The 27,270-nt window shown below is 38.6% G+C and overlaps 2 protein-coding genes and 2 pseudogenes across 5 annotated transcripts; all 4 read left to right on the top strand.

The window, feature by feature from the left end:
• LOC148723663 (uncharacterized) overlaps positions 1-27,270 on the top strand; it is a 270,515-nt pseudogene that overhangs the window by 75,766 nt on the left and 167,479 nt on the right.
• Positions 338-8,919, top strand: LOC148723666 (muscle, skeletal receptor tyrosine protein kinase-like). Of its 3 annotated transcripts, none has more exons than XM_088733979.1 (9): positions 338-1,632; positions 2,463-2,654; positions 2,795-3,061; positions 4,312-4,584; positions 4,698-4,973; positions 5,316-5,486; positions 6,276-6,458; positions 6,723-6,953; positions 8,105-8,919. In XM_088733979.1, the coding sequence occupies exons 3-9, from the start codon at positions 2,860-2,862 to the stop codon at positions 8,416-8,418; spliced, it is 1,650 nt and encodes a 549-aa protein (XP_088590105.1). In that variant the 5' UTR covers positions 338-1,632; positions 2,463-2,654; positions 2,795-2,859; the 3' UTR covers positions 8,419-8,919. The 3 variants fall into 3 exon arrangements, with proteins under 3 accessions (XP_088590105.1, XP_088590106.1, XP_088590104.1); XM_088733980.1 differs by lacking the exon at positions 338-1,632 and adding an exon at positions 1,932-2,355; XM_088733978.1 differs by lacking the exon at positions 338-1,632 and having other exon boundaries at positions 1,932-2,654.
• LOC111331355 (uncharacterized) lies at positions 9,076-16,917 on the top strand. Its single transcript, XM_088733974.1, has 10 exons — positions 9,076-9,953; positions 10,408-10,453; positions 10,997-11,197; positions 11,333-11,599; positions 12,014-12,286; positions 12,399-12,674; positions 12,954-13,124; positions 13,883-14,065; positions 14,671-14,901; positions 16,056-16,917. Exons 1-10 carry the CDS (start codon positions 9,630-9,632, stop codon positions 16,367-16,369), a joined length of 2,286 nt encoding a protein of 761 aa, XP_088590100.1. The 5' UTR covers positions 9,076-9,629; the 3' UTR covers positions 16,370-16,917.
• LOC111319942 (muscle, skeletal receptor tyrosine-protein kinase-like) lies at positions 18,817-25,745 on the top strand (annotated as a pseudogene). Its single transcript, XR_015991737.1, has 5 exons — positions 18,817-18,945; positions 19,163-19,529; positions 19,671-19,946; positions 20,548-20,718; positions 25,521-25,745. The product of XR_015991737.1 is annotated as a muscle, skeletal receptor tyrosine-protein kinase-like (transcript).

Below are 27,270 nucleotides of genomic sequence, written 5' to 3'. Positions count from 1 at the left end.
GTTTGGGAAGGTTGTCGTCGATATTGTCCGAAATATGCCGACTAGGTGTGTTGTATGAGGAATGTATGAAGCGCAATACCCTCTTGCAAATTTCGCACGTTGCTACATCCTCCTACAACACACTTAGTCGGCATATTTTCGGACAATATCGACTACAACCTTCCCAAACAAGTGAAAATGTGTGAAATGCAGACTTTCGTGTTCTCGATTTGACATCACATTACCCGCTAGAGCCATTCCTCTTTAAACCCGGTCGTGGGGCCGATTTTCCTTATTTTGACTGGGCACAGAAAATTGAAGATTTGAGCAAATAAAGAAATTTTTGCACAGAAATACTCAAAAAAATACGCTTATTTCGTTAAGCGAAAAAAAGTTTGGAGTTTAGGTGCACTTTAAATGCGCTACAGTTTATGATTATTTCGAAGCCGAGTCGGCGTCTACATACACATGCATAAAAATATTTACCGCATATACCCAGTTGAATAATGGTGGGACAAAATGCTTTAACTAATGCCAATACCAAGATTAAAAAATAGAAATCAATGATACGAATACCAAGATTAAATAATAAAAATAAAGGACGGTGGGAAGAGGCTGGCCTCACAGGAAGTCTGGCTGGTCCAGTACTCCCACGCAAGAAAAAAAATTTAATTAGCCGGTGGTAAATTTGAGTCTATTACAGTATAAAACATGCATTACTTTAAGCCTGTTGCATGCACTAAATCGATTTATCTTAGAACTCTGTTTATGAGTGCAGATCTTGTTCACTGGCGCGTGCCATTTCGAAATCGGAACAAAACAAAGTATTGCTTCCCCTCCCAAGGGAATAAAGGTCACACCTTAAAACGTATGGTTACTTCATTAGGCAGAGGTCCAAGCAACAAACCTGATCATGAGGTTATCCATCAGTTCGCCATTCGACACAAGTGATCTTTCAATTCGTTTCAACGGGAAATCAACGAAGATGGAGCCTAAGGCAAATAAGAATTCGCACCTTCTTATCTTTGGCCTTTCATTCAATTTAATCCTGACGTTAGGCTCACTTGGTTTCACGAGCTGTTCTCTGCATTGATTAGATGCAGAGAATAGCTCGTTTATTAACAACACTTGAGCAAAACTCACTGCTTACAAACGCTACGTATCGGCTTTCCAATCCTGTAGTATTTGAATCAACATCTACATACTCACCCAAGTGGATCATTAAAGAAAGAAACTGGTCTCCTCCGGAGAGCTGCTCAACGACCCTCCATGTGCCGCAAATGTAAAACCGTCTACGTGAACTCAAATGACCAACGAAGAGTAAGTCTTTTTTTTAAGTTTTCTTTCTTGTGCTTTTTTCACAAATGCCCATGGACCTCCTCAATGATATTAAAAACAGCTTACCAAATTTAAAAAAAAAAAAATGCTAGAAGGTAACATATTTCATCTTGTAGGACCTCAAGGCTTACCGGGTCCTCCCGGTATACCTGGACGCACTAGTCCCCAGGGCCCACCCGGATCGAGCGGTAGGAGGGGAAGAAAAGGACTAATGGGGTGCCAGGCCCTCAGGGAAAACGCGGCACAAGAGGACCACCGGGACCCCTGGCAAACCAGCGCAACAGAGAACAAACCATAGCGGAGGAGGTCAGTTAGGTAAGTCGTGCAGTGAATATTCATTTATTGCTGTTCTTATTTTAAGCTTTTTAACTCTTTACGGTGGCCAATTTACATTTTCAACTTAGTTGATATTACCAAATTACCTTATTTTAAAATTGTCTTCATAACCATACTTACTTAAAAAAACCTTTTCATTCTGCTTTTTTTAACGCTAGAAACAGACCGTTTCTTTTTTTTCAGAATTGCAACACAATTTAACGCGGAATTCACGAGTCAAATAATGAATTTTCCTTGAAACGCACAATTGAACAAAAATAAGAAAAATTAATAAAACAGCATTACTTATAGTTGTTATGTACACGTAGATGCGAAACAATATCACGTGGCCTCGTTTTTAACAAGTAATTCTACGATGAATACCTCGCGTCGTTAACCAATCAGAATGCGAGATTTTATCTACTGATGCGATTCTATTTATAACAAGATAACTAAAACTTCCCTCTCTTGCTCTATTTAAAGAGCTGGACGAAATGAGACCAAGTAGAAAGTATCATGTGCTGCAACACGATATCAATCAACGTCATTATTCTGCACCCAATACCACTGATATCAGCATTTTCAGTTTTTATTGCAGTTTCAGTGACTGATCGACTTGGCTGGACGTTAATGCCAAACTAAAACTGAAAGAATTACTGTAGAGACCAGCATAAACACACTTCAAAGTAGTGTTTTCTCAATTGTTTACTTGGACTTTGCAAGGTTTTTTAGGTTTTTCATTCACAATTTTTTCTTACATATTTTCCTTTTCCTCTTTATTTATTTACTCCTTTGCTAATTTTTTTCATATCATTTTGTGGGACCTCAAGGCCCACCAGGTCCTCCCGGTATACCTGGACGCACTGGTCCCCAGGGCCCACCTGGATCGAACGGTAGGAGAGGAAAAAAAGGACCAAGGGGTGTGCCTGGCCCTCAGGGAATACGTGGTATAAGAGGACCACCGGGATCCCCTGGCAAATCAGCGCAACAGAGAACACAACATAGCGATGGAGGTCAGTTAGGTAAGTCGTGCAATTAATATCCGATTGTTATTGTTGTTGCTTTTTATGTTTTCTTAGCCATATTCACTTAAGAAAGCCTTTTCCTTCTGCTCATGTTTCTTTTTTTTTTAAACGTTAGTAAGACTGTACTTTATTTTCAGAATTGCCACAATTCATTTCAAAGCCTTCCTCCACCGTAACAGTGAAAGAGACAGAAAATGTCCAAATGCCTTGTAAAGCAAATGGCTTCCCACAACCCATGATCACGTGGTACAAAAATGGACACCCGATAGAGCAGGACGAGAGGTACTTTGGAGAAAGGAGTCTGGAATTAGAGAGAGTTCAATTCCAGGATCGTGGTGTCTACACCTGTACAGTGGAAAATCTTCTGGGCAGAGCAGAATCATCCGTCAACGTCACCGTGAAAGGTAAGACTTTCTGTAAAACGCAATAATTGGTATTCCGTTTCATTGATTTTCCTCAATCAAATTAATTCACGTATTCATTTGAAGATGAGCAGAGCATTCAACTTGAACTCTTAAAGGTTCAAATACTTCTAGCTCATGATTTACCGGTTAAAAATAATGCACTTTCTTGCTACAAAGCGAGATTAATGTTCTCCGCACCGCAATCGGCCACGCGCACCCTGCAACAAAAGTATTTAAAGATATCGTTCAGTCTGCATCCAGGGCGAGCCTGAAGTTACGGATAAATATCTAGCCTTATTAAGGCTGGATTTCATTAGCGACGGAGTCGGAGTCGTAGTCGGAGTCGTAGGAGCACTTATGACCCAGTGAAAATCGAAAAACGGAGTCGTAAGCGGAGTCATAAGCTCGACAGAATCGGAGTCGGAAGAATCAGAACGTTTCCATTTTCTTCCGATTCCGCTTATGACTCCGTCGCTTACGATCTAGTGAAAACTGCATCGTCGGAGTCAGAAGCGGAAGCAGAAGAATAAACCAATCGCAATGCTCGATTCCATGCCCGCGAAAGTACAAATTTTGGCGCCAAAGACAACATGGCGGACGAAGCAACTTGTGCTTTGGTTCTTGTTAATCATTATTTTGCGCAGGCAGAGACAATACAGGAATGATATCGTTTGAAAAAGAAAGCGATTTTGGGTTCGTGAGTATCTATCGACGTCGAGCAGCTTTGGGAGAGTATGCTACCCTCGTCAGCGAACTACGACTTGGTGATCATGAATTCTACTTTCGGTAGGTTTCGAGTATTTTAACTTTTAATTTCGTAATTTTATAGTCAAGCTCACACGTTTAAATTTGTTACGGCTATTTGTGCATTTTGGAAAAATAGAATCGAGCATTATGATTGGTTTATTCTTCCGCATCCGCCTCCGACTCTGACTATGCAGTTTTCACTAGATCGTAAACGACGAAGGAGTCATAGGCAGAATTGGTGTTCTGCTTTCGACTCCGTCGTTTTGATTTTCACTAGATCGTATCGCTCCACGCTTCTGATTACGGCTCTGTCGCAAGTGAAAACCAGCCTTTAACCTTAATCAATAGTCTCTTTAAAGCTTGATCACTGGTGCTAATCAATTACTAATCAATAAATTACCTGAGCACTATTGGGGTGTCGTAGTACCATGACTGTTTTGTAATCGCATTTTCTTGCATTTTGAGCTTAGTTCACATTTATAGTTGTAATATTCTTTTGGCAGTACCAGCAAAGTTTCTTACTGAACCTAAGCGTTCCGTAACCGCTTACAAGACATGGGACACCTTGCTCCAATGTGACATCTTCGGGTACCCCTCCCCTGTGATAACATGGAGAAGATCTGGCGAACACCTTTCAATCAACAGGCATTTTATTAACGGATCCCAGCTTATGATTCAAAATACAACAGAGGACGATGCTGGCGCTTACCTTTGTCAGGGAACCAACCAACTGGCAAATGTCGTGAGAGTGATATGGGTCGTTGTTAAAGTTGTTGGTGAGTATGGAGTTGAAACAAACCAACGAACGAACAAACAAATTGATAAACAACCTTAACTAAACGAACAGTGCATTGATTACTTTGTCTCTCTTGTCTCTCTTTCTCTTTAGTGAATCCCTACATTGTGTCAAGTCCTCCCAATACAATTAAAGTCCAACATGTTGGTGATGCTGTGACATTAAACTGTTCAGCTGGTGGTTCGCCTCTACCCAAAGTCGTGTGGCTCAAAGATCGTCGACGTGTTGCCTCAAGAACCGCAAACGACAAGAATGATTTGATAAAGAGTGAATTAGTCATTCATCACTTCAAGCCACGTGACTCTGGAATCTACACATGTCTATTTTATAACGACAAGAATGTAACAGCGGAATCCAACACAAGCCTGAGTTTGTCGCATTTTATTTATCTTCATTATATTACTCAAAGTTTATATCTTCTTTTTATCGAATGAACTAGAAATGATTCACTCCTGCGCGGTAAGACAGCCCGCATTTAACATTTTGTGAGTGCATGTGTGTGTGTGTGTGTGTGTGTGTGTGTGTGTGTGTGTGTGTGTATGTGTGTGTTTTTATGAAACTTGTATCTATTTCAATTAATTAAGAGAGAAATTAAGAATCGCCCATCGTCAAGTATTCAGTCCTCTCTTCCTTTCTCCCACTCTCCCTTTTGTTGTAATTGTTGTTTTGGTTTTTTTTTTTAAACCATCATTGCTCTTTTGTATTTCTCAGCCCTCGTTAATTGTGGTGACTCTGGTTCTCCATCAAATGGACGCAAATATGGCTCACGATACTGGACTGGTCAATCTGTATCCTTCGTTTGTGATCCAGAGTATCACTTAACTGGTCCGGAAACGAGGATGTGTTTACCCTCTGGCAATTGGAGTGGGATACAACCCTCATGTAAGCACAGTGTCGATAACAGTAACAAACCATAACAAACTACTCACATGATTTTAGTTTTGAAAGTAAGATACAAAAGGTAAAGGAAAATGCCATGTAAAAGGATATATATTTGTACGTATATACTGGACTACCCGGCCAAACTTCATGAGAATATGTCTCAGTGCACCGGAGGGGTTCTGGCCCCACAAAAGGTTTCGTAAAGGTCTTACTGACAGATTTAACTGAGTTATTGGCGATGAAATTTTGGCCTGGCAGTAAGCAATATGCTCGTTAGATGATCGCAGTAAAATCGTTTCAGTTTTTATTAATCTTTCTTAGTCGGATCTAATTATAAGACCTTAGGTTTTATCTTAACAATATTACTTGAGATGTTTCTATCCTATAATTTGGAAAAACAAACAATCTTTTGCATGCCTAAACTTCTTTTGAATTAATTAATCACATTTTACGATGGTTACGTTGAGCGTTTGTGATTACCCCGACAACGTTACGTTGACGATGAATAAATAGTGGCAAGAGTGAGTACAAAGAGTAAGATAAAATAATGATATCTTTCTTTCTCTTTTATTCGTGTGCTTATTATTCCGTATGTTTTTCTTCACAAGAAAAGCCCTGCATTTGACTCTATTTTCATGGCTAAAGCGTAAGGTCTCTCACTCTTTTGACGGATCAAAAAAAAAATTCTGCCTTCACTTCCATTTGGTTCCTCAGCTGAGACTTTCCTTCCTTTTGTTATTCTTGTTGTTTTTGTTTGATGTTTTATTGTTCGATTTGTTGTTTATAAAGGTCGAAGAATTTGCCAATCTCTGGAAAGTCCAGAATACGGTTTTATTCACGGGCAGCAGTTTTGGGAAGGAAAACATGTTTCATTTACTTGTAGGCCTGGTTACTGGCTGGATGGATCCATAGAGCGTCGCTGCTTAAAGAATGGTACTTGGACTGGAAATCAACCCAAATGCATCCTGCTTGGTAGGGTCTAAAAAATACATTTTTAACGTTTAATGAATTTCGATTTCGTACCGATAAAATTTAAAAACTGATGAAGTCTGCTTTTGTCAGATGGGAACGCGTAGAAGGTAAAGACCAGTTTTTTAATTTAGTATTTTTTTTTTTATCTTTTTCCTCATCCTTTTCTGAAAAATTCTCATTTTATCTCCTGGAAATACTTAAAACAAAGAAAGAAAACAAAGTTTTTCTTTTACGATTTCTTTTCTTTCTTTCTACGATCGCTAGGGTTGAAAATACCATCAAATATCATTGGTAGCAATGACATGATCCTGAGTCTTCTTCGATTTTTGGATCCTGTTCCTGGTCCCTATTTACGCTGGACCCTGTGTTACCGCGCCTCCTCCCATGGCTGGGAAGCAAGTACTTTTCACAGCCGTTGTGATAGCAAGCCGCACACTGTTACCATAATAAGTAAAAGACCGTACGTATTTGGAGGATACACCGATATTGCTTGGGGTAAGAACTAATGAATATATATTAGACAGAATTTCAAGAGCATATTCAGAAACATTTAGAGGCGAATTTTCGCCTAATATATCTCATGGCAATTATCCTTTGATATTCACAACAAGTTCAGATTGTTTATAAAAACACAAAGCCCTTGAAAGTATTGATTTGATAAAAGACAACTGTATTCAAATGAAGACCGACTTAGAAAGGCGATTAAAGCAATAAGAAAGAGAATGGAAATTTTCCGCATTTAATTCTGGAATGAAAAATCAGCTAGATTTTGCTCGTGTCCTGGATAATAATTATTTTTGTATAAACAGATTTTTAAAAATACCCAGTTTCCAAGAGTGAGCCTTAATTTTTTTTTTTTTTTTTTTTTTTTTGCGGAGTTTCTTCCTACCAACATGATGCACAGAGCGAGAACAAGAGTGCCTCAGCCAAATAAGTCACAGCATTAAAATCAGGTTGTGTGGACCGGCGTCCCACCTCTCAACCTCAGTTAGATGTTAGCGCAAAGGCTCAATAATGACAATGTATTCACAAAGTTCACTACCGCAGACTGTTACTTTTATTGTCGCTTCGAAACAGAATTAAGCAGCTGTCCCAGTTACTTTTACTCTCACTCTCCACTGAACTTTATTATGACAAGCCCCTTTCGTTAAATATAAAGGAAACCCTGTTGCTTTTACTAACATCCTTGAACCTATCTGTTTCTATTCCCTTACCTCGTCTACTCCCCGTTTCCTTTAATACAGACCATTCGCCAAGTTTTTGTAAATTACCTCGCCAGTAACTTGAAAGAATTTCTGATAAGTTTGGGTGAAGTAAAATTATCCAACTAGAGCTCTGCTCTTAAACTTGGCTGTATCTATATATACTCATGGCTCAAGATTGTATTATTTCTATTAATTGTTTGGGGTTTAACTTTCCATAATGCCATTAACACTTCATTCTCCAACTTCATTCCTTTCTTTCACCATAAATTAGTTTTATCTCTTTCAACCCATCGGTCTTGTTTTTCTTCTATTTTGTATGATCCTGTACTCATTGTCTATTGCCTTTTTTATCATTTAGCACCCCGGCTACAATATCTATGTTTCCATTTCCAAGGCATTCATATACCTACTCTTTTTGTCGTTATTTTATTTCGTATTCAGGTTCAAGTGGCGGATACGGTTACTCTTCCAATGCTTTCATATTTTCCCTCATCAACAAAGAAGGACGGCCACCATTCAAGAGCATGGTGAAAAGTCCAAAACACGCAATTTATAGTGCGTTAGGTTATGGTCCAACATTTGGTGGAGGATATGATATCCACATCAGCAATAATGCTAACAGTAACACTTATTCATACACTTATTTTAATAACGCCTACTACCACATACCAGATGGAGTGCAGAACTGGAAAACAATCCTTGCTGGATCTTACAGATTTAGCCCTGATGAGGTGGAGGTGTTTTATCTCACATGAGTCACACCACATAGAGACCGTGCACTGATTAACCAGACTGGAACAAATCTGTCCATAATTGATCTAGTCCATTAAATTCTTTTCTTTTTCCTTTAAGCAAAAATATGGTGCTTTGCCACATGACAACCGTTGATTTTTATTCAATCGGTCAGCGATTAGCGATTACCGCCTTAGTAAAAATACGTTCAATCAAACTGCAAATATGGGGAAAGATGCGTTGCAGATAAAGACGAAACCAAAACGTGTGTCCCAATCATGATGGCACGAGTTTGCAGGTTTTTACTAGTTTTTTGTTAACAATTTCGACAGCTTTGCGAAAGAACACCTCAGAGAAGTACGAGTCCGCAGAGTCAAAGTAGAATAGAATCAAACTCATCGTAATCACAAGTTGCAGCCGAAAAAATCTTCATGAGTCGTAGGATGCCTTTGCGATTTTTAGGTAGAAAATCTATTTTTAAAAAAATTATTAATAAATAAAACCTTCGATATAATTTTTGTGAAGTAGGTCTACAATCGTGAAAAACTTGTGCGCGATGTTAATCGTAATGCGATAACCAAGTCAAGCACGTGACAAGCTAATGAGCGTGACCGCCGGCGACACATCATGCGTTATTCCCATAAACTGATTGTACAATTTCTAAGTATATGATTTAAAACTTCACTACCGAAAACCAAAATGTACTACGGTTTAAAATTACTTAAAAGCTTACTCTTCTATTCTAGCTGACAAAATCGGCGTCTACCTACACACACATAACAATATTTATCGTATACACCCAATTGAATAAAATCATGGTGGGACCAAATGCTTTAACCAATACGAAAACCAAGATAGATTAAATAATAAAAACAACGGAGGGTGGTAAGAGACTGGCCAGACAGGAAGTCTGGTTGATCCCTTGCTCCTACACAAGAAAAAAAATTGTATTAGCCGGGGATAAACTTGAGTTTATCACAGTGTAGAATGCACATTACTTTAAGCCTGTTGAGGACACCCTATCTTAGAACTCTGTTTGTGAGTGCTTATCTTGTTCACTGACTCGTGCCATTCCGAAAAAAAAAAAAGAGAACAAAACAAGGTATTGCTTCCCCTCCCAAGGGAATAAAGGTCACCCATAGAAGGTATCGTTATTTCATTGGGCAGAGGTCCAAGCAGTTCGCCATTTGGCACAAGTGATCTTTCAACTTGTTTCAAAGGGAAATCGACGAAGATGGAGCCCAAGGCAAATAAGAATTCGCACCTTCTTATGTTTGGCCTTTCATTCAATTTAATCCTGACGTTAGGCTCACTTGGTTTCACGAGCTATTCTCTGCATCAATTGGATTCTCGTTTAACAACACTTGAGCAAAACTCACTGCTTACAAACGATCCGTATCAGCCTTCCAATCCTGTGGTTGTTAAACCAACATCAGCACATACTCGCAAAAGTGGATCTTTAAAGAAAGAAACTGGTCGCCTCCGGAGAGCTGCTGAACGACTCTCCGCGTGCCGCAAATGCAAAACCGTCTGCGTGAACTCGAACGGCCAGCGAAGGGCAAGTGTTTTTTCATGTTTTGTTCCTTGCGCTTTATGTTTCACAAAAGCCTATGTAATATTATGCCTTAGTAATATTATGAGCAGCTTACCAAATTTAAGGAAAATGCTAGAAGATAACCCCCAAAAAGTCTATTAATCGGGGTTTTATTGAATGGTGGGTGCCAGAATTTGAACAGTTGAAATATTAGATAGTGTCAATCCGTTTCAGCGACAACTGAAAATGATACAATATCCAGCTAATCATCCTGATGGCAACATTCTCAATGCCTCATTCCTCACTGCCTCAACTGTTCTTTTTCACTAGGACAATATTTGTTATTATCAACACCGTTTTGTTGTACTGTTATGTTGTTTTATGATGGCCCACGCATTTTATAATGGCTTAGCTCCGGTAGGGTATTGATTGATTAAAGAATTCTTTTTGTTCCTTTCTTTCATCCTCCAATCCATAGAATTCGACCGTGGAAAGAAGTCAAGGAAATGTTGTTTGCGTTGAAGGTAAGAGGTTCCCTAGTACGCGTACTGTAACGACTAATTACTGAACAACGCAGTTGTAGCCAAAAAAAATACATCAGATGAGCATGGAATAGCTCTATAAAATGCTTAGTTCACCACCATTATTTGCATTAACAGAAGCATGTAACAAGGCAGTGCTTCTGATATTAACTTTGAGTACAAACGATAATTATGGTAGCTTCTCTCTCTCTCGCTCCCTTCCAAGAGACTGGACGAAATGAGACCAAAAGTGTCCTGCGCTGCAACACGAGATCAAATAAGGTCGCTATTCGGTGCACAATACCACTGATGTCAGAATCTATTGTAGTTTTAGTAATTGATCGACTTAGGTGGACGTCATTGTAAAAACTAAAACTTAAAGAACTGTTATAGAGGCCAGTATAAACACACTATAAAGATGTGTTTTCTCAGTTTTTTACTTGTGCTTTACATGTTTTTTCAAGTTTCTCATTCACAATTTTCGTTTTTATATATTCATTTTATTTTTATTTTTTAATTTTTTATTATTATTATTTTATCCGGTAGGACCTCGAGGCCTACCAGGTCATCCCGGTATACCTGGACGCACTGGTCCCCAGGGTCCACCTGGAGCGAGCGGTAGGAGGGGTAAAAAAGGACCACGGGGTGCTTCAGGCCCCAAGGGGAGACGTGGTATAAGAGGACCACCGGGACCCCCTTGTAAATCAATGCAACATAAGACAAACCATAGCAGTGGAGGTCAGTTAGGTAAGCCGTGCAGTGAGTATCCATTAATTTGTTGCTGTTTTTTAATTTTCTTAGCTATATTCACTTTAAATAGCCTTTTCACTCTGCTACTCTTTTTATTCAAAATTCTAGTAACATACCGTACCTTTTTTTCAGAATTGCCACAATTCATTTCAAAGCCTTCCTCCACCGTAACAGTGAAAGAGACACAAAATATCCTAATTCCTTGTAGAGCAAATGGCTTCCCACAACCAATGATCACGTGGTACAAAAATGGATACCTGATAGGACAGCAGAGGAGGCACTTTGGAGAAAGGACTCTGCAATTAAAGAAAATTCAATATCAGGACCGTGGTGTCTACACCTGTGCAGCGGAAAATCTTTTGGGAAGAGTTGAATTATTTGTCAATATCAGCGTGAAAGGTATGGGTGTCTCTTTGGCAAAATAATATTAATTTATTACTATTAATTAATTCCCCCATTATAAAACCTGCATGTATTTATGTAACTACTTGAACAAATTCAAAGCATTCTGTTTGAATTCTTAAAGTTTTAAATACTTTTAGCTCGTGATTCACGGTAAGGAAAGGTAATTTTTTTGTTGTATAAATGGCGTGAAAAAACTGCGGGATCGATAAATGGCATGCCTCATACACCTCAATCAAAATCTAGTCTAAGCCGTAAACAGTACTGATCTATATATCCCCAGAGCAGCATCACAGTGTCTTAGTTTCATGACTTTTCAATAATTTGCATTTTCTTGAATGTCAAACTTGTGGCTTACAATTTCAATTCTACATTTCATCCACATTTTCCATTTTGATAATCTATCTGCAGTACCAGCAAAATTTGTTACCGAACCTAAGCGTTCCGTAACCGCTTACAAGGCATGGGACACCGTGCTCAAATGTGACATCTTTGGTTACCCCTCCCCTGTGATAACATGGACAAGATCAGGCAGGCAGCTCCCCGTAAACAGACATGTTATCAATGGTTCCCAACTTACGATTCAAAAGACAACAGAGGACGATGATGGTGCTTACGTTTGTCAAGGAACTAACCAACTGGGAAATGTCATGCGAGTGATATGGGTCGTTGTTAAAGCTGTTGGTAAGTAAGGAGTTAAAATAAAAAACAAAGAAACTATCAAACAAATAGATAAACGTAACAACTTTAACTAAACGAACAGTGTACTGATGTCTCTTGTCAACCTTTTCTTTAGTGAATCCCTACATTGTATCCAGTCCTCCTAATGAAATTGAAGTCCAACATGTTGGTGATGCTGTGACATTAAACTGTTCAGCTGGTGGCTCGCCCCCACCCATAGTTACGTGGCTCAAAGATGGTCGACGTCTTACCTCACGAGCCGCAAATGTCAATAGTGATTTGATGAAGAGTGAATTGGTCATTCATCGCTTCAAGCCAAGTGACTCTGGAATCTACACATGTCTATTTTATAACGACAAGAATGTAACAGCGGAATCCAACACAAGCCTGAGTTTGTCGCATTTTGTTTATCTTTGTTATATTACTCAATGCTTGTATCTTCTTATCATCGAATGAGCTGCAAATGAATCACTACTACGTGGTAGGACAGCCCGCATTACACATTTGATTGTGTGTGTTTGATGTAACACGTATCTATTTCAATTTCAGAGAGAGATTAAGAATCACCTGTTTTTAAGTATTCACTTCTCTCTTCCTTTCTTCCACTCCCTCTTTTGTTTTAGTTGTGGTTTTTTTTTTTTAATCATCATTACATTTTTGTATACCTCAGCCTTAATTAACTGTGGTGACCTTGGTTCTCCATCAAATGGACGCAAACATGGCTCACGATACTGGACTGGTCAATCTGTGTCCTTCTTTTGTGATCCAGAGTATCACTTAACTGGACCGGAAACAAGGATGTGTTTACCCTCTGGAAATTGGAGTGGGATACAACCCTCATGTAAGGAGTATCGTTAACTTGAACAAACTACGCACATAATTTTAGTTGTGCAAGTAAGATACAAAGGAAAATGCCATGTAACAGGGTATTCGTATACTGGACTACCCGGCCAAACCCTCTGAGAGTATGTCTCAGCGCACCGGAGTGGTTCTTTTCCCACAATAGTTTTAGTAATCTTAGTGAAAAAATTAAATTCAGTCATTGGCAACGAAATATTTGCCCGGCAGAAGGCAATATGCTTGTCAGATGATCGCCGTTTTATCGTTTCAACGAGTCTTTCTTTGCTCGGGTCTAACTGTAAGGTCCTTGGTCCAACTGCTATCCTATCAATATCATTTGAGATTTCCTTATTCCTATAATTTGGAAAAACAAACAAATTTTTTGCATGCCTGAACTTTTTTTAAAATAATTAATCATATTTTACGATGATTACGTTGATCGTTTGGAATTACTCCATCCCCGTAACGTTAACGGTGAGTCAATAGTGCCAAGTGTGATAAAATGATAAAATTTATATCCTTCTCTCTATTTAATCCTTTTGCCAAATATTCTGTGTTTTTCTTCTACAAGAAAATTCCTGCATTTGGCTCTATTTTCGTAGCTAAAGCGTTAGGCATCTGACTTTCTTGACGGATTGAAAACAAATTCGATCAAATTCTGCCTTTACTTCCATTTGGTTCCACAGTTAACAGTTGACACTTCCCTTACTGTTGTTATTCTTGTTTGATGTTTTATTTATTGATTTGTTGTTTGTAAAGGTCGACGAATTTGTCAATCTCTAGAAAGTCCAGAACACGGTTTTATTCGCGGACAGCAGTTTTGGGAAGGAGAACATGTTTCATTTAGCTGCAAGCCTGGTTACTGGCTGGATGGATCCATAGAGCGTCGCTGCTTAAAGAATGGTACTTGGACTGGAAATCAAACCAAATGCACTCCGCCTGGTAGAGTCTAAAAAATACATTTTTATCGTTTAACAAATTTCGATTCGTACCGATGAAATGATAATTTGTAGCAAAGTTAATATGGGTGGTCGGAGGGCGAGTAGATCTAATAATGATCATCGTCCTAGTCAATAATGATAATAATGTTAAAAATAACAATAATAATAATAATGATGATGATAATGATGATGATGATAATAATAACAATAATGGTGATAATAGTTATGACAATAATAATCCTGATAATAATATATTAGTAAAAGATCAGTAACTCTCAAACGCATCACGAAAATCTAACGTCCGGAAAATGTCACACCTTTCAGCTAATTTCCGTTTCCTTTAAACATTTTATATACTTGTTGTATTCTTATAAAAACTGATGAAGTCTCCTGTTGTCAGACGGAACTCGTAGGAGATAGGGCGATCATTATTACAATAGTGCGACAGAACAAGGGTTCAAGCACCGTTGATGCCTAAGATTTTTTTTGTTTTCAATTCTTTTTCTCTTCTTTTCCTGAATAATTCAGTTTTATCTTTAGCACGATGCTTAAAAAAAACAGAGCTTTTCCTCTACGAATCCTTTTCTTTCTTTCTACAATTGCTAGGGTTGAGACTACCATCAAATGTCATTAGTAGCAATGACATGATCCTGAATCTTCTTCGATTTTTGGATCCTGTTGTTGGTCCCTATTCAAGTTGGACCCTGTGTTACCGCGCCTCCTCTCATGGCTGGGCAGCTAATACGTTTCACAACCGTTGTGATGGAAAACCACACACTGTTACTATAATAAGTAAAAGACCGTACGTTTTTGGAGGGTACGTCGATGTTGCTTGGGGTAAGAACATATGAATATAAAGCAGAGTTTCAAGGGCAAATTCGGAAAAATTTAGAGGCGCATTTTCGCTTAAATTTTCTAATGGCCATTATCCTTTAATATTTACGGCAATTTTAGATTGTATATAAAAACGTCCACAATTAATTTAGGGTCCTTAAAAGTATTCATTTGATAAAAGACAACTGTATTCAAATGGAGGCTGACTCAGAAAGGCGATTAAAACAATAAGACAACGTAAAGACATTTTTAGCATTAACTTTAGAAAGAAAAATCAGCTAGATTTCCTCATGTCCTGGATAATAATTATTTTTTTGTATGAACGTAGGTTTAAAAATACTCAGTTTCCGAGGGTGAACACTAAACTTCAAGTGTCAGTCGATAATGGAGATTTGTTGTATTTGGTTATATGATGCAGAGAGCGAGAACAAGAGTGCCTCAGCCAAATAAGTCACAGCATTAAAATCAGGTTATTGTGTGGACCGGCGTCCCACCTCTCAACCCCAGTTAGCGCAATGGCTTTTATTGTCGCTTCGAAGCAAAATTAAGCAACTATCACTTTTAAATCTACTCCCAATGCCCATTGAACTATATAATGGCAAGCCCCCTCCTTGTTGGGTAAAAAAAGGAAACTGTCGCTTTTTTGCTAGCGTCCTTGAACTTGTTTGTTAATGCTTATTCCCCTACCTCATCTACTCCTCGTTTCCTTGAATAAAAACAACTCGCCAAGTTGTTGTAAATAAAATTGCCCATAACGAATAAAGTTAGGAGAAGCAAAAGTTATCTAACTAGGGCTGAGTTTTAAAACTTGGCTGTATCTATATATATTTCATATTGTTACTGGCTGGTTCAAGATTATATTCTTTCTATTATATCGTTTGTGATTAAATTTCCCATAATCTCATTTTAATTAATACTTCTCCCTTTAAGTTCACTCCTCCCTTCCACCATACATCAGTTTTATTTCTATTTTCATCTCTTTCAACCCGTAAGTCTTGTCTTTTTTCTATTTTGTATGATCCTGTGCTTATAGTCAATTTCCTTTTATTCTTCAGCACCCTGCAATATTAACCTTACTGTATCTGTGTTTCCATTCTTAACGCATTGATATACCTTCCATTTTTACACTTTTTGTTATCGATTTAATTCGTATTCAGGTTCCAGTGGTGGATACAGTTACTCTTCCAATGCTTTCATATTTTCCCTCATCAACAAAGAAGGACTGCCACCATTCAAGAGCATGGTGAAAAGTCCAAAACATGCAATTTATAGGTCGTCAGCTTATGGCCCAACATTTGGTGGAGGATATTCAATCTACATCAGCAATAATGCCAACAGTAATACTAATTCATACACTGATTTTCATAACAGCTACTACCGCATACCAAGTGGAGTGCGGGACAGGAAAACAATCCTTGCTGGATCTCACAAATTCACACCGGATGAAGTGGAGGTGTTTTACCTCGCCTGAGTCACAGCACATGGAGACCGTGCAATGAGTAGCCGGAATGAAACAAATCTGTCAATAATTGATCTAATCGATTAGATTCTTTTTTTTTCGATAAACAAAAAGTTGGTGCTTTGTCACGTGGCAAACTTAATTCTTCATTCAGTCAGTTAGCGATTAGCAACTAGCTCCCTAGTGAAAATCTGTTCAATCAAACTACAATGATAGGAAAAAGATTTGTCGCGCGCACTGAACACGAAACCAGAACGTATGTCCCAATCCTGATGGCACGAATTTGCAGGTTTCACTAGCTTTCCGTTCACAGCTTCGACAGCTTTCCATAAGAACACTTCAGAGAAGTACGAGTTCGCGTCAAAGCGGAATAGAATCAAATTCATCTTAGTCACAAGTCGCAGCTGAAAAAATCTTAACGAGTCGAAAGGAAAAGGAATAAGTTAGGTAATACATGATTTTTCGTACGAATTTAAATAACATTTTTCCCCTAATTCACTTCTAATTTCTATTTTCGAGATGTAAAGAAGATAGAATGACGAAAAACATTTTTTTCTACACATGTGCACAGTTTCGTTTTACTTCATTTCCTGCAGAGTATTCTGTTTCAACCAATTACTTTCTGCTATTGTAAAATTTGTTTCCACTAGAACCGATCTTCTTGAACCGCAAAAATGTACTCCTACAAAGCACATAATAAGTCTCTAATCCGAAAAATTTAACTTCCGAAAACATTATCAAACCTCAAACATTCCAGCTTTACTATGTTCAAATTAATCATCCCTCATGGAGGTATTATGTAATGACCAAGACAAGCACGCGTAACAAAGAGCGTGACCGACACGTGTCACATCATGTGTTATTACCAAACTAATTATAAAATTTCTAAGTATAGGATTAAAAACTTCACTGCCGAAACTTAAATGCGCTACAGTTTATAATTATTTCGAAGCCGAGTCGGCGTCTACATACACATGCATAACAATATTTACCGCATATACCCAATTGAATAAGGGTGGGACAAAATGCTTTGACTAATGCGAATACCAAGATTAAATAATAGAAATAAATAATACGAATACCAAGATTAAATAATAAAAATAAAGGACGGTGGGAAGAGGCTGGCCTCACGGGAAGTCTGGCTGGTCCAGCACTCCCACGCAAGAAAAAAAATTTTATTAGCCGGTGGTAAATTTGATTCTATTACAGTATAGAACATGCATTACTTTAAGCCTGTTGCATGCACTAAATCGAGTTATCTTAGAACTCTGTTTATGAGTGCAGATCTTGTTCACTGGCGCGTGCCATTCCGAAAACAGATCAAAACAAAGTATTGCTTCCCCTCCCAAGGGAATAAAGGTCACCCTTAAACGTATCGTTACTCCATTAGGCAGAGGTCCAAGCAACAAACCTGATAGGTTATCCATCAGCTCGCCATTCGGCACAAGTAATCTTTCAACTCGTTTTAACGGGAAATCAACGAAGATGGAGCCCAAGGCAAATAAGAATTCGCACCTTCTTATCTTTGGCCTTTCATTCAATTTAATCCTGACGTTAGGCTCACTTGGTTTCACGAGCTGTTCTCTGCATTGATTAGATGCAGAGAATAGCTCGTTTATTAACAACACTTGAGCAAAACTCACTGCTTACAAACGCTACGTATCGGCTTTCCAATCCTGTAGTATTTGAATCAACATCTACATACTCACCCAAGTGGATCATTAAAGAAAGAAACTGGTCTCGTCCGGAGAGCTGCTCAACGACCCTCCATGTGCCGCAAATGTAAAACCGTCTACGTGAACTCAAATGACCAACGAAGAGTAAGTTTTTTTTAAGTTTTCTTCCTTGTGCTTTTTTCACAAATGCCCATGGACCTCCTCAATGATATTAAAAACAGCTTACCAAATTTAAAAAAAAAATGCTAGAAGGTAACATATTTCATCTTGTAGGACCTCAAGGCTTACCGGGTCCTCCCGGTATACCTGGACGCACTGGTCCCCAGGGCCCACCCGGATCGAGCGGTAGGAGGGGAAGAAAAGGACTAATGGGGTGCCAGGACCTCAGGGAAAACGCGGCACAAGAGGACCACCGGGACCCCTGGCAAACCAGCGCAACAGAGAACAAACCATAGCGGAGGAGGTCAACTAGGTAAGTCGTGCAGTGAATATTCATTTATTGCTGTTCTTATTTTAAGCTTTTTAACTCTTTACGGTGGCCAATTTACATTTTCAACTTAGTTGATATTGCCAAATTACCTTATTTCAAAATTGTCTTCATAACCATACTTACTTAAAAAAGCCTTTTCATTCTGCTTTTTTTAACGCTAGAAACAGACCGTTTCTTTTTTTTCAGAACTGCAACACTTCCCTTCAAAGTCCTCCTGCATCACAACAGTGAAAGAGACACAAAGTGTCCTAATTCCTGGTAAAGCAAATGGCTTCCCGCAAACCAAGATCACGATGTACAAAAATGGACACCTGATAGGAAGCAGAGAAGGTACTTTGGAGAAAGGACTCTTCAATTACTTGAAAATTCAATTCCTGGACCGTGGTGTCTACACCTGTGCAGCGAAAAATCCTTTGGGAAGAGTTGAATTTTCTGTCAATATTTAAGTAATTACTTGAACAAATTCAAAACATTCGGTTTGAATTCTTAAGTTCCAACTACTTCTAGCTCGTGATTCACTGTTAAAAAGGCTTTTTTTTGTTGTATAAAGGGCGAGTGAAAAAATTACGGGGGCGATAAATGCCATGCTTCAATCAAAATCTAGACAAAGCTCCCCAGAGCACCATCAGAGCGTCTTAGTTTCATGAATTTTCGATAATTTGCTTTCTCTTGAATGTCAAAGTTGATCCAACTTTCAATTTCAATTATCATCGACTTTTTTACTTTGATAATCTCTTTGCAGTACCAGCAAAATTTGTTATCGAACCTGAGCGTTCCGTAACCGCTTACAAGACATGGGACACCGTGCTGCAATGTGACATCTTTGGGTACCCCTACCCAGTGATCACATGGACGAGATCGGGCAGGCAGCTTCCCATCAACAGTCATGTTATCAATGGTTCCCGCCTTCCGATTCAAAACACAACAGAGGACGATTATCTTTGTCAGGGAACCAACCGACCGGCAAATGTCGTGAGAGTTGTATGAATCTTTGTCAAAGTTTTTGGTAAGTGATAATGTTAAATACACATAGATAAACAAAAAAGAACAACAGCTTCAATAAAATTTTGATCAAAGTTGTAGTCCTAATTGTTTTTGTTTTTTTCGTTTTTTTTTTTTTTTTTTTTTTTTTTGCATGTCTCTTAAGTGAATTCCAACATTGCATCCAGTCCACCCAATGAAATAAAGGTGCCTTACATTGGTGATACTGTGACATTAAACTATTCCGCTGGTGGCTCACCCCTCCCTTACGTCACTTGGTTTAAAGATGGCAAGCGCATTATTTCAAGAACTATAATTGACGAGAATATTTTAATAAAGGGTGAAGTTGCTATCCATCGCTTCAAACCGAGTGACGCTGGGACCTATACATGTCGATTCTTTAACGCCAAGAATGTTTCCGTTGAATCCAACACAACTCTGAGTATGTTGAGTTTTGTTTATCATTGGTACAACAATTATTAACCAATCCTGGGGACTCAGAACTTTGTTCTTTGTCCACGCTCGTGACAAGAAAACATATTTCTATAGTTAGTTCTTTATCGAACTCAAAAACTTACCATCTTTATTATTATTTACAAAAAATGACGCTATCGACATTGCCGGTTCTTGCGGGACACTTGTCATGCACCATAGAGTCTCTGTGACGCGGTGGCAGAGCATCGGAGCGCGGAATCCGAAGGTCTGAGGCTCGATTCCTCATGGGGACAGAATTTTTTTTTCTCTGTCCACGCTCGTGACAAGAGACGATTAACATCTTTCCTTGATTATTCACCAGTTATTATCTACTTCTATTTCCTTACCAGTTGGGTTGTTTACAGTCCTCCTTTTTTTACAGAAATGAATTGGTTTTTGATACGTCCGACCTTTACATAGCATTGATTGAAAGTTAGCCCTGTTGATATATCGTTTAGCTGGGTTTCCTAATGTTATAAATTTTGCAACAATTGTTCATAATTATAGAGTCGTTACTCTTTTATAACTCTTTCATAACTGAGTTTCTTTTTTTATTATTCGTTTGTTAGCCCTCGCCAACTGCGATGATCCCGGTTCTCCATCAAATGGACGCAAACATGCCTCACGATACTGGACTAGCGAGTCTGTATCCTTCGTTTGTAATCCAGAGTATCACTTAACTGGTCCGGACACAAGGATGTGTTAACCCTCTGGAAATTGGAGTGGGATACAACCCTCGTGTAAGTTGGGTTATGCCTTCGCAGAAAATATCGTAGAGCAAGTACAGTACAAGTATAAAGTCAGACTATTTTTTAATTAATATTCAAGCACGTTGTCGACCAGTTTCATTTGCTTTCCTTAATTATTTTGAAAATGTTTCGGAGTTGGATTAGCAATTATTCTTCTAATGATATAATGATGATATTATTGATAATATAAAATATTGAAATCAGTATTAGTGAACAAAATTTTGATGCATGCAATGTATTTTAACAAAAGCCCGATGAGTCGTTTTATCTATGCGGGCAAAAGACTATATATATATATCTTATTAACCAAGCGCGAGGGCCGTACTGGGAGAATATCGGCCCGAGGTCTTGACAGTACGGACCGAGCGCAGCGAGGTCCGTACAAAAAAGACCGAGGGCCGATATCCTTCCAGTACGGTCCAGAGCAAGCTTGGTTAATAAGAAATTTATTATATGACTGAAGTTCAAAGGGACACAAGTGCGGTATCATCGGGAACATTCGGGACAGTGCCCGGTCCAATACTGAGAGAATATTGACCGGCAATAGAGCATTTTGATTGGTTGATTTTAGTTATTGGCCCTCTGACTGCCCGAGTCGTGTAATAAAAACTGAAAAAACTTATCCCCCATGCTGTAAATACCCCTCTTCCAATGATAATTTTGTAAATCTAATTTAGTGCTCGTTCCTGTGATGAGAGTACTTTGAGAACAACAGCTGATTGGTTAGTGGTTCTGCGCTAACATTTTATGTATAATATTTGGCGACCTAATGTTAATGTTTTTTTGCAAAGAAAGAGCAATTTTTTCGATAATTCCTGCGCAAGAAATAATGACAACGAGCACGATGATTCCTTCTTCCAATTGCATTTTCCTGGGTCTTATCAGATTCAATGACCTGGAATTGCGTGTAATAATTACATAATTACAAACAAACACAAAAAACACATTCCCTTTAGATACTTCAAATAACTTTAGAGAGGGCCGGCAAGACGGTTTATTTATTTATTTATTTATTTATTTATTTATTTTGAAAATCATAACACTCTTTTTATTACTCGTTAAGTTTGAAATCACCAACAAGTATTATTCCAAAATATTACTTATTCCTGAGTCTTCTACGATTTTTGTATCCAAAGCCTGGTTCCCATTTAAGCTGGAAACTATGTTACCGCGCCTCCACGCATGGCTGGGTAGCAAGTACGTTTCACAGTCGCTGCGATGGAAAGCTACACACTGTTACTATCATCAAAAATAATCTGTACGTGTTTGGAGGATACACTGACATTGCCTTGGGTGAGAATAATAAATTTAAAAAAATTTTTCACACATTAGGAACCAGAACTCAGGCCCAGAAGTAAGACCCTGCTGTGCAATGTGATTTCCATTGTGAGGATTGTCCTGAAAAGTTCTGTTGTCGGTGACTATAACTAAAATTTTAAACTAAAAACACGTTATCATCAGAGCCGGCTAAGGGAGCAGTTGTCTATCAGTCAAAAGTCACGCATATGATTTTTAACCTTCCGTGTTTGGTAATAAGTCTCACCGTACACGTACACGTACACACGTAAGTTTGCTTTAAAGTGTACTTCACATTCTTTCACCCAATTAACCTCATGATGGTACCCCCGTTTATTTTCAATTAAAAGAGTTAAAAAGTACCCCTGGCTCTTGTTGGTTCTATTCTTGTGCCCTACCTACCCCCCTACCCTTTTACTCAAATAACAATCAGTTGCTAAGTTGTTGTAAATTCATTCACGCACAACCCGTGGAAATTTTTAATAAAGTGATTGGCAGTAACAGTTCACCAACTGGACCTCCGTCTTTAAACCTGAACTGATCTACATTAACAATTATTCGCCGAAGGCGAGGTGAATATCGTCGAATAATCCCCGAGACGAAGTCGAGGGGATTATTCGACACTGTTCACCGAACCTGAGGCGAATAATTGTTTTAGTATAATTTCAGAGCTGAACAACAGAGAAATTTCTAAAATCATAACATTTTACAACATAACCAAAGCAAAGCGCGCGCTCTGATTGGTCAATTTAGCGCCCCCCATTTTCCCATGGGTGTACGCTGCTGACGTGAGCAAATGCAAAGACTATTTTTCCGCGCGCGCTTCTTTTTTCTGGTCGCGTAAGATTTGTTAAATAAAAGGAAACTCTTTAGCTACAATGTAACAATGCTATGTTATAAAACAAATGGTAAACACCACAGCGTACGCTATTGAGTTATGGATACACGCGGGAGGTTGCTAAGCACGAAAGTAGCGTAAGAGTCGCTCGAGGCGATAGCCGAGAGCGACTCTAGCGACTTCATCAGTTCATCAGGAGACTGACTTCATCAGGAGACTTCATCAGTTTTTACAAGAATACAACAAGTATATAAAATGTTTAAAGGAAACGGAAATTAGCTGAAAGGTGTGACATTTTCCGGACGTTAGATTTTCGTGATGCGTTTGGGAGTTATTGATCTTTTACTAATATATTATTATCAGGATTATTATTGTCATAACTATTATCACCATTATTGTTATTATTATCATCATCATCATTATCATCATCATTATTATTATTATTGTTATTTTTAACATTATTATCATTATTGATTAGGACGATGATCATTATTAGATCTACTCGCCCTCCGACCATCCATATTAACTTTGCTACAAATTATCATTTCATCGGTACGAATCGAAATTTGTTAAACGATAAAAATGTATTTTTTAGACTCTACCAGGCAGAGTGCATTTGGTTTGATTTCCAGTCCAAGCACCATTCTTTAAGCAGCGACGCTCTATGGATCCATCCAGCCAGTAACCAGGCTTGCAGCTAAATGAAACATGTTCTCCTTCCCAAAACTGCTGTCCGCGAATAAAACCGTGTTCTGGACTTTCTAGAGATTGACAAATTCGTCGACCTTTTCAAACAACAAATCAATAAATCAAACATCAAACAAGAATAACAACAGTAAGGGAAGTGTCAACTGTTAACTGTGGAACCAAATGGAAGTAAAGGCAGAATTTGATCGAATTTGTTTTCAATCCGTCAAGAAAGTCAGATGCCTAACGCTTTAGCTACGAAAATAGAGCCAAATGCAGGAATTTTCTTGTAGAAGAGAAACACAGAATATTTGGCAAAAGGATTAAATAGAGAGAAGGATATAAATTTTATCATTTTATCACACTTGGCACTATTGACTCACCGTTAACGTTACGGGGATGGAGTAATTCCAAACGATCAACGTAGTCATCGTAAAATATGATTAATTATTTTAAAAAAAAGTTCAGGCATGCAAAAAATTTGTTTGTTTTTCCAAATTATAGGAATAAGGAAATCTGAAATGATATTGATAGGATAGCAGTTGGACCAATGACCTTACAATTAGATCCGAGGAAAGAAAGACTCGTTGAAACGATAAAACTGCGATCATCTGACAAGCATATTGCCTTCTGCCGGGCAAATATTTCGTTGCCAATGACAATATTGTCGAATAATCCCCTCGACTTCGTCTCGGGGATTATTCGATGATACTCACCGAACCTGAGGCGAATAATTGTTAATTATTGTTTAGCGCTTTACACTGTCTTCAGTTTCCAATGGATTCATTTACCTACCGTTTCTCTACATGTGGGTAATTGATTAAGCGTGAGGTCAAGATGACAAAGTCTCGATCCATAAAAATGTAAAAAAGGAACTCTGCCAATTCAGAATGGCTGGAAAGTTTCCAGCCATTTTAACCTCACGCTTGGTCAATAACGCATATATCTTGTTTTACTTTCTGTTCAGATTCCAGTAACTCATATGGCTGCTCGTCGAAAACTTTTATATTTTCCCTTATTACACGACTCGGGCAGTCAGAGGGCCAATAACTAAAATCAACCAATCAAAATGCTCTATTGCCGATCAAGATTCTCTCAGTATTGGACCGGGCACTGTCCCGAATGGTCCCGAATGATACCGCACTTGTGTCCCTTTAAACTTCAGTCACATAATAAATTTCTTATTAACCAAGCTTGCTCTGGACCGTACTGGAAGGATATCGGCCCTCGGTCTTTTTTGTACGGACCTCGCTGCGCTCGGTCCGTACTGTCAAGACCTCGGGCCGATATTCTCCCAGTACGGCCCTCGCGCTTGGTTAATAAGATATATTTATCGACAAAGAGGGCCTGGCACCATTCAAGAACATGGTGAAAAGTCCAAACTACGCAAATTAGAAAGTCTCAGGTTATGGTCCAATATTTGGTGCTGAGCACGACATCCTTATCAACAATAATGCCAACAGTAATACTGAGTCATACACCAATTTTAATTACAACTACTACCACATACCTAGTGGAGTGCAGAACAGGTAAACAATCATTGCTGGGTCTTACAACTTTTTACTCATGATGAAATCGAGGTGTTTTATTTTGCCTGAGTTACGTGACATGAATACCGTACAGTGAGTAAATAGGGACCTTAAGAAACCAGGACGGCGACGGCAACGAGGACGTGGAAAAACAAGAGATCTAATTGGCAGAACACGTGCGTTTTGAAACTTTGTACATTTCTTAGCCGTCCTATGCAAAACAACAACGTGAAATCGCCAAAATTTGCGTCGTCTGCGAACCAAAACCGAAAAAATTATTTTAATTTCCATATGGAACTCAACGGCTACTTTATACGTCATGCTGAAGTTGAGCTGTGGCGCTGTATGAGACAGTAGGCTCCTGCAGCCATTTTTGAAATTCTAACCAAGAGTAGACATAGATTTAGTTTGATTTTACTGTGGCGAGCTATTTTTTTTTTCAGGAAGTGTTTCATTTAACCTACAAGAATATTATTTTTTTTTTGTACGATCTCAACAGCCGTGAAAATTGAACACGCCACTGAGGGTTACAATTGTTTTTGATGTTGTGGTCTCTACTCCATCATTAGGATCCTTGCGCTTCAATTGCAAATTTAGAAAAACAATAAAGTACCTATCGTTTGTAAGAATCATTAAGTGTTACAGGAGTAAATTTAAGAAGACTTCTATATTTCTTGTGTGGTTGAAGAAGGGAGAAATGGGTAATATTTGGGTAATGCGGGGGGGGGGGGGGGGGGCGGGGGCGACTAGGTCTGCGACCGCTGGACACGATGATCTCACAACTTGAAAATCGGTCAATTCAAGGCCGGGCTTTTTAGCGGGCTCACGAGGGCCACTCAAATCTATTACGTGCGGAATTGATCTCTCAAATAACTCGTTGTTTTCTACATCGGCTCGAAAATCTTATCGTAGTAAAACTGTACATTGTGGGTATTCTCTTTTCTTTTGTCTGTTTGTCGATTTTACTTTGGCGAAGCCAAAATTTCATCGTAGTAAAACTGTACATTGTGGGTATTCTCTTTTCTTTTATCTGTTTGTCGATTTTACTTTGGTGGGGCCCATTCGAGGCTGCGAGAAACTTAAAAGAACAGATTCGAGTTTCGGTGGGAAATGTCTGCCAAAGTTCCAAACACACAAACGCCTCCAAGAAAATCACTTGTCGTCACTTTAGATGAAAGGTTCGTCAAAGAAAGTAATTTTAACTTGTCAAACCCTTCGTCTGTCTTGGCTAGTTATTTAAGTGTGGGAAAGACTCAGTTGCCGCCATTCTTTAAGAAAAGTTTCCGCCATTTTGTTGACGAACTTACCCGCTGATAGGTCTGGAAGAATCTTAGAATGGTAAACAACTAGTCTCCGGATTTTCAGAATTTCCTATAGAATACTAAACAACTTGCACGAATTACTAACGTTCTAACGTTACTAACAATCCCGCCCAATGAACTGAGGAGGTCCTGAAGTGGGAGAGACACTAACGTAAAAAACGTATGAAAACGAATCCTAAAAAGTGCGCGATACTTTCGCAAAATTAAATGAAGGAGAATCCTAAACGTGCGTGATATACTAAGGTAATAATCGAATGAAATAGAATCCTTGAGTGCTCGAGACACTTATGTGAAACAATCCCATGATAGACTGTTAAGAGTGAACGAGATGAACAACAATATATCGAATGAAAGAGAATTCGGAAAATCGTGCACGAGATACTAACGTAACGATCGAATGAGATAGAATTCTAAAGATGTGCGAGACAAACACTAACCTAACAATCCAAGGAAAGAGAATCCTGGAAGCGCGCGTGATATTATCGTAACATTCAATTGAATGACAGGGAATTTTAAAACAGACTCGCATAATTACTTGTTATATTCGTCTTCGCATCCATCTCACGTTAAGAATTCCATTCCTTTTTCTCAGTTTCTAAGACTTCGTCGTTTATGCAGTGATGACTCTGATTTCCACTACAAATCAGAGTCGATGTGCCAGTTTTTCGATAAACGTGGTTACCCTGTTTCTGTCGTTCAAGCGGGTTACCACCGCGCCCAACTTATTGATCGACATTCAGCACTACAAACGTCGCATAAAGAAGATTCCAACCGCATTCCATTCACTCTCACGTTCCACCCTCACAACCACTCAGTTAATTCCATCATTCTTAAAAACTTTAAATTACTTCAAAACGATCCAGAGACAAGC

The sequence above is a fragment of the Stylophora pistillata genome, chromosome 9 (genome assembly GCF_964205215.1).
Source record: "Stylophora pistillata chromosome 9, jaStyPist1.2, whole genome shotgun sequence".
Taxonomy (NCBI): domain Eukaryota; kingdom Metazoa; phylum Cnidaria; class Anthozoa; order Scleractinia; family Pocilloporidae; genus Stylophora; species Stylophora pistillata.
This window is presented reverse-complemented; position numbering and strand designations above follow the sequence as displayed.

Coding starts and splice junctions, on each gene's coding strand:
- LOC148723666 (XM_088733979.1), top strand. CDS start 2,860: ATGCCTTGTAAAGCAAATGGCTTCCCACAACCCATGATCACGTGGTAC. Junction 3,062..4,311: donor CGTCAACGTCACCGTGAAAG/GTAAGACTTTCT, acceptor TTCTTTTGGCAG/TACCAGCAAAGTTTCTTACT. Junction 6,459..6,722: donor ACCCAAATGCATCCTGCTTG/GTAGGGTCTAAA, acceptor TACGATCGCTAG/GGTTGAAAATACCATCAAAT.
- LOC111331355 (XM_088733974.1), top strand. CDS start 9,630: ATGGAGCCCAAGGCAAATAAGAATTCGCACCTTCTTATGTTTGGCCTT. Junction 12,287..12,398: donor GGTCGTTGTTAAAGCTGTTG/GTAAGTAAGGAG, acceptor CCTTTTCTTTAG/TGAATCCCTACATTGTATCC. Junction 13,125..13,882: donor GAGTGGGATACAACCCTCAT/GTAAGGAGTATC, acceptor TTGTTTGTAAAG/GTCGACGAATTTGTCAATCT.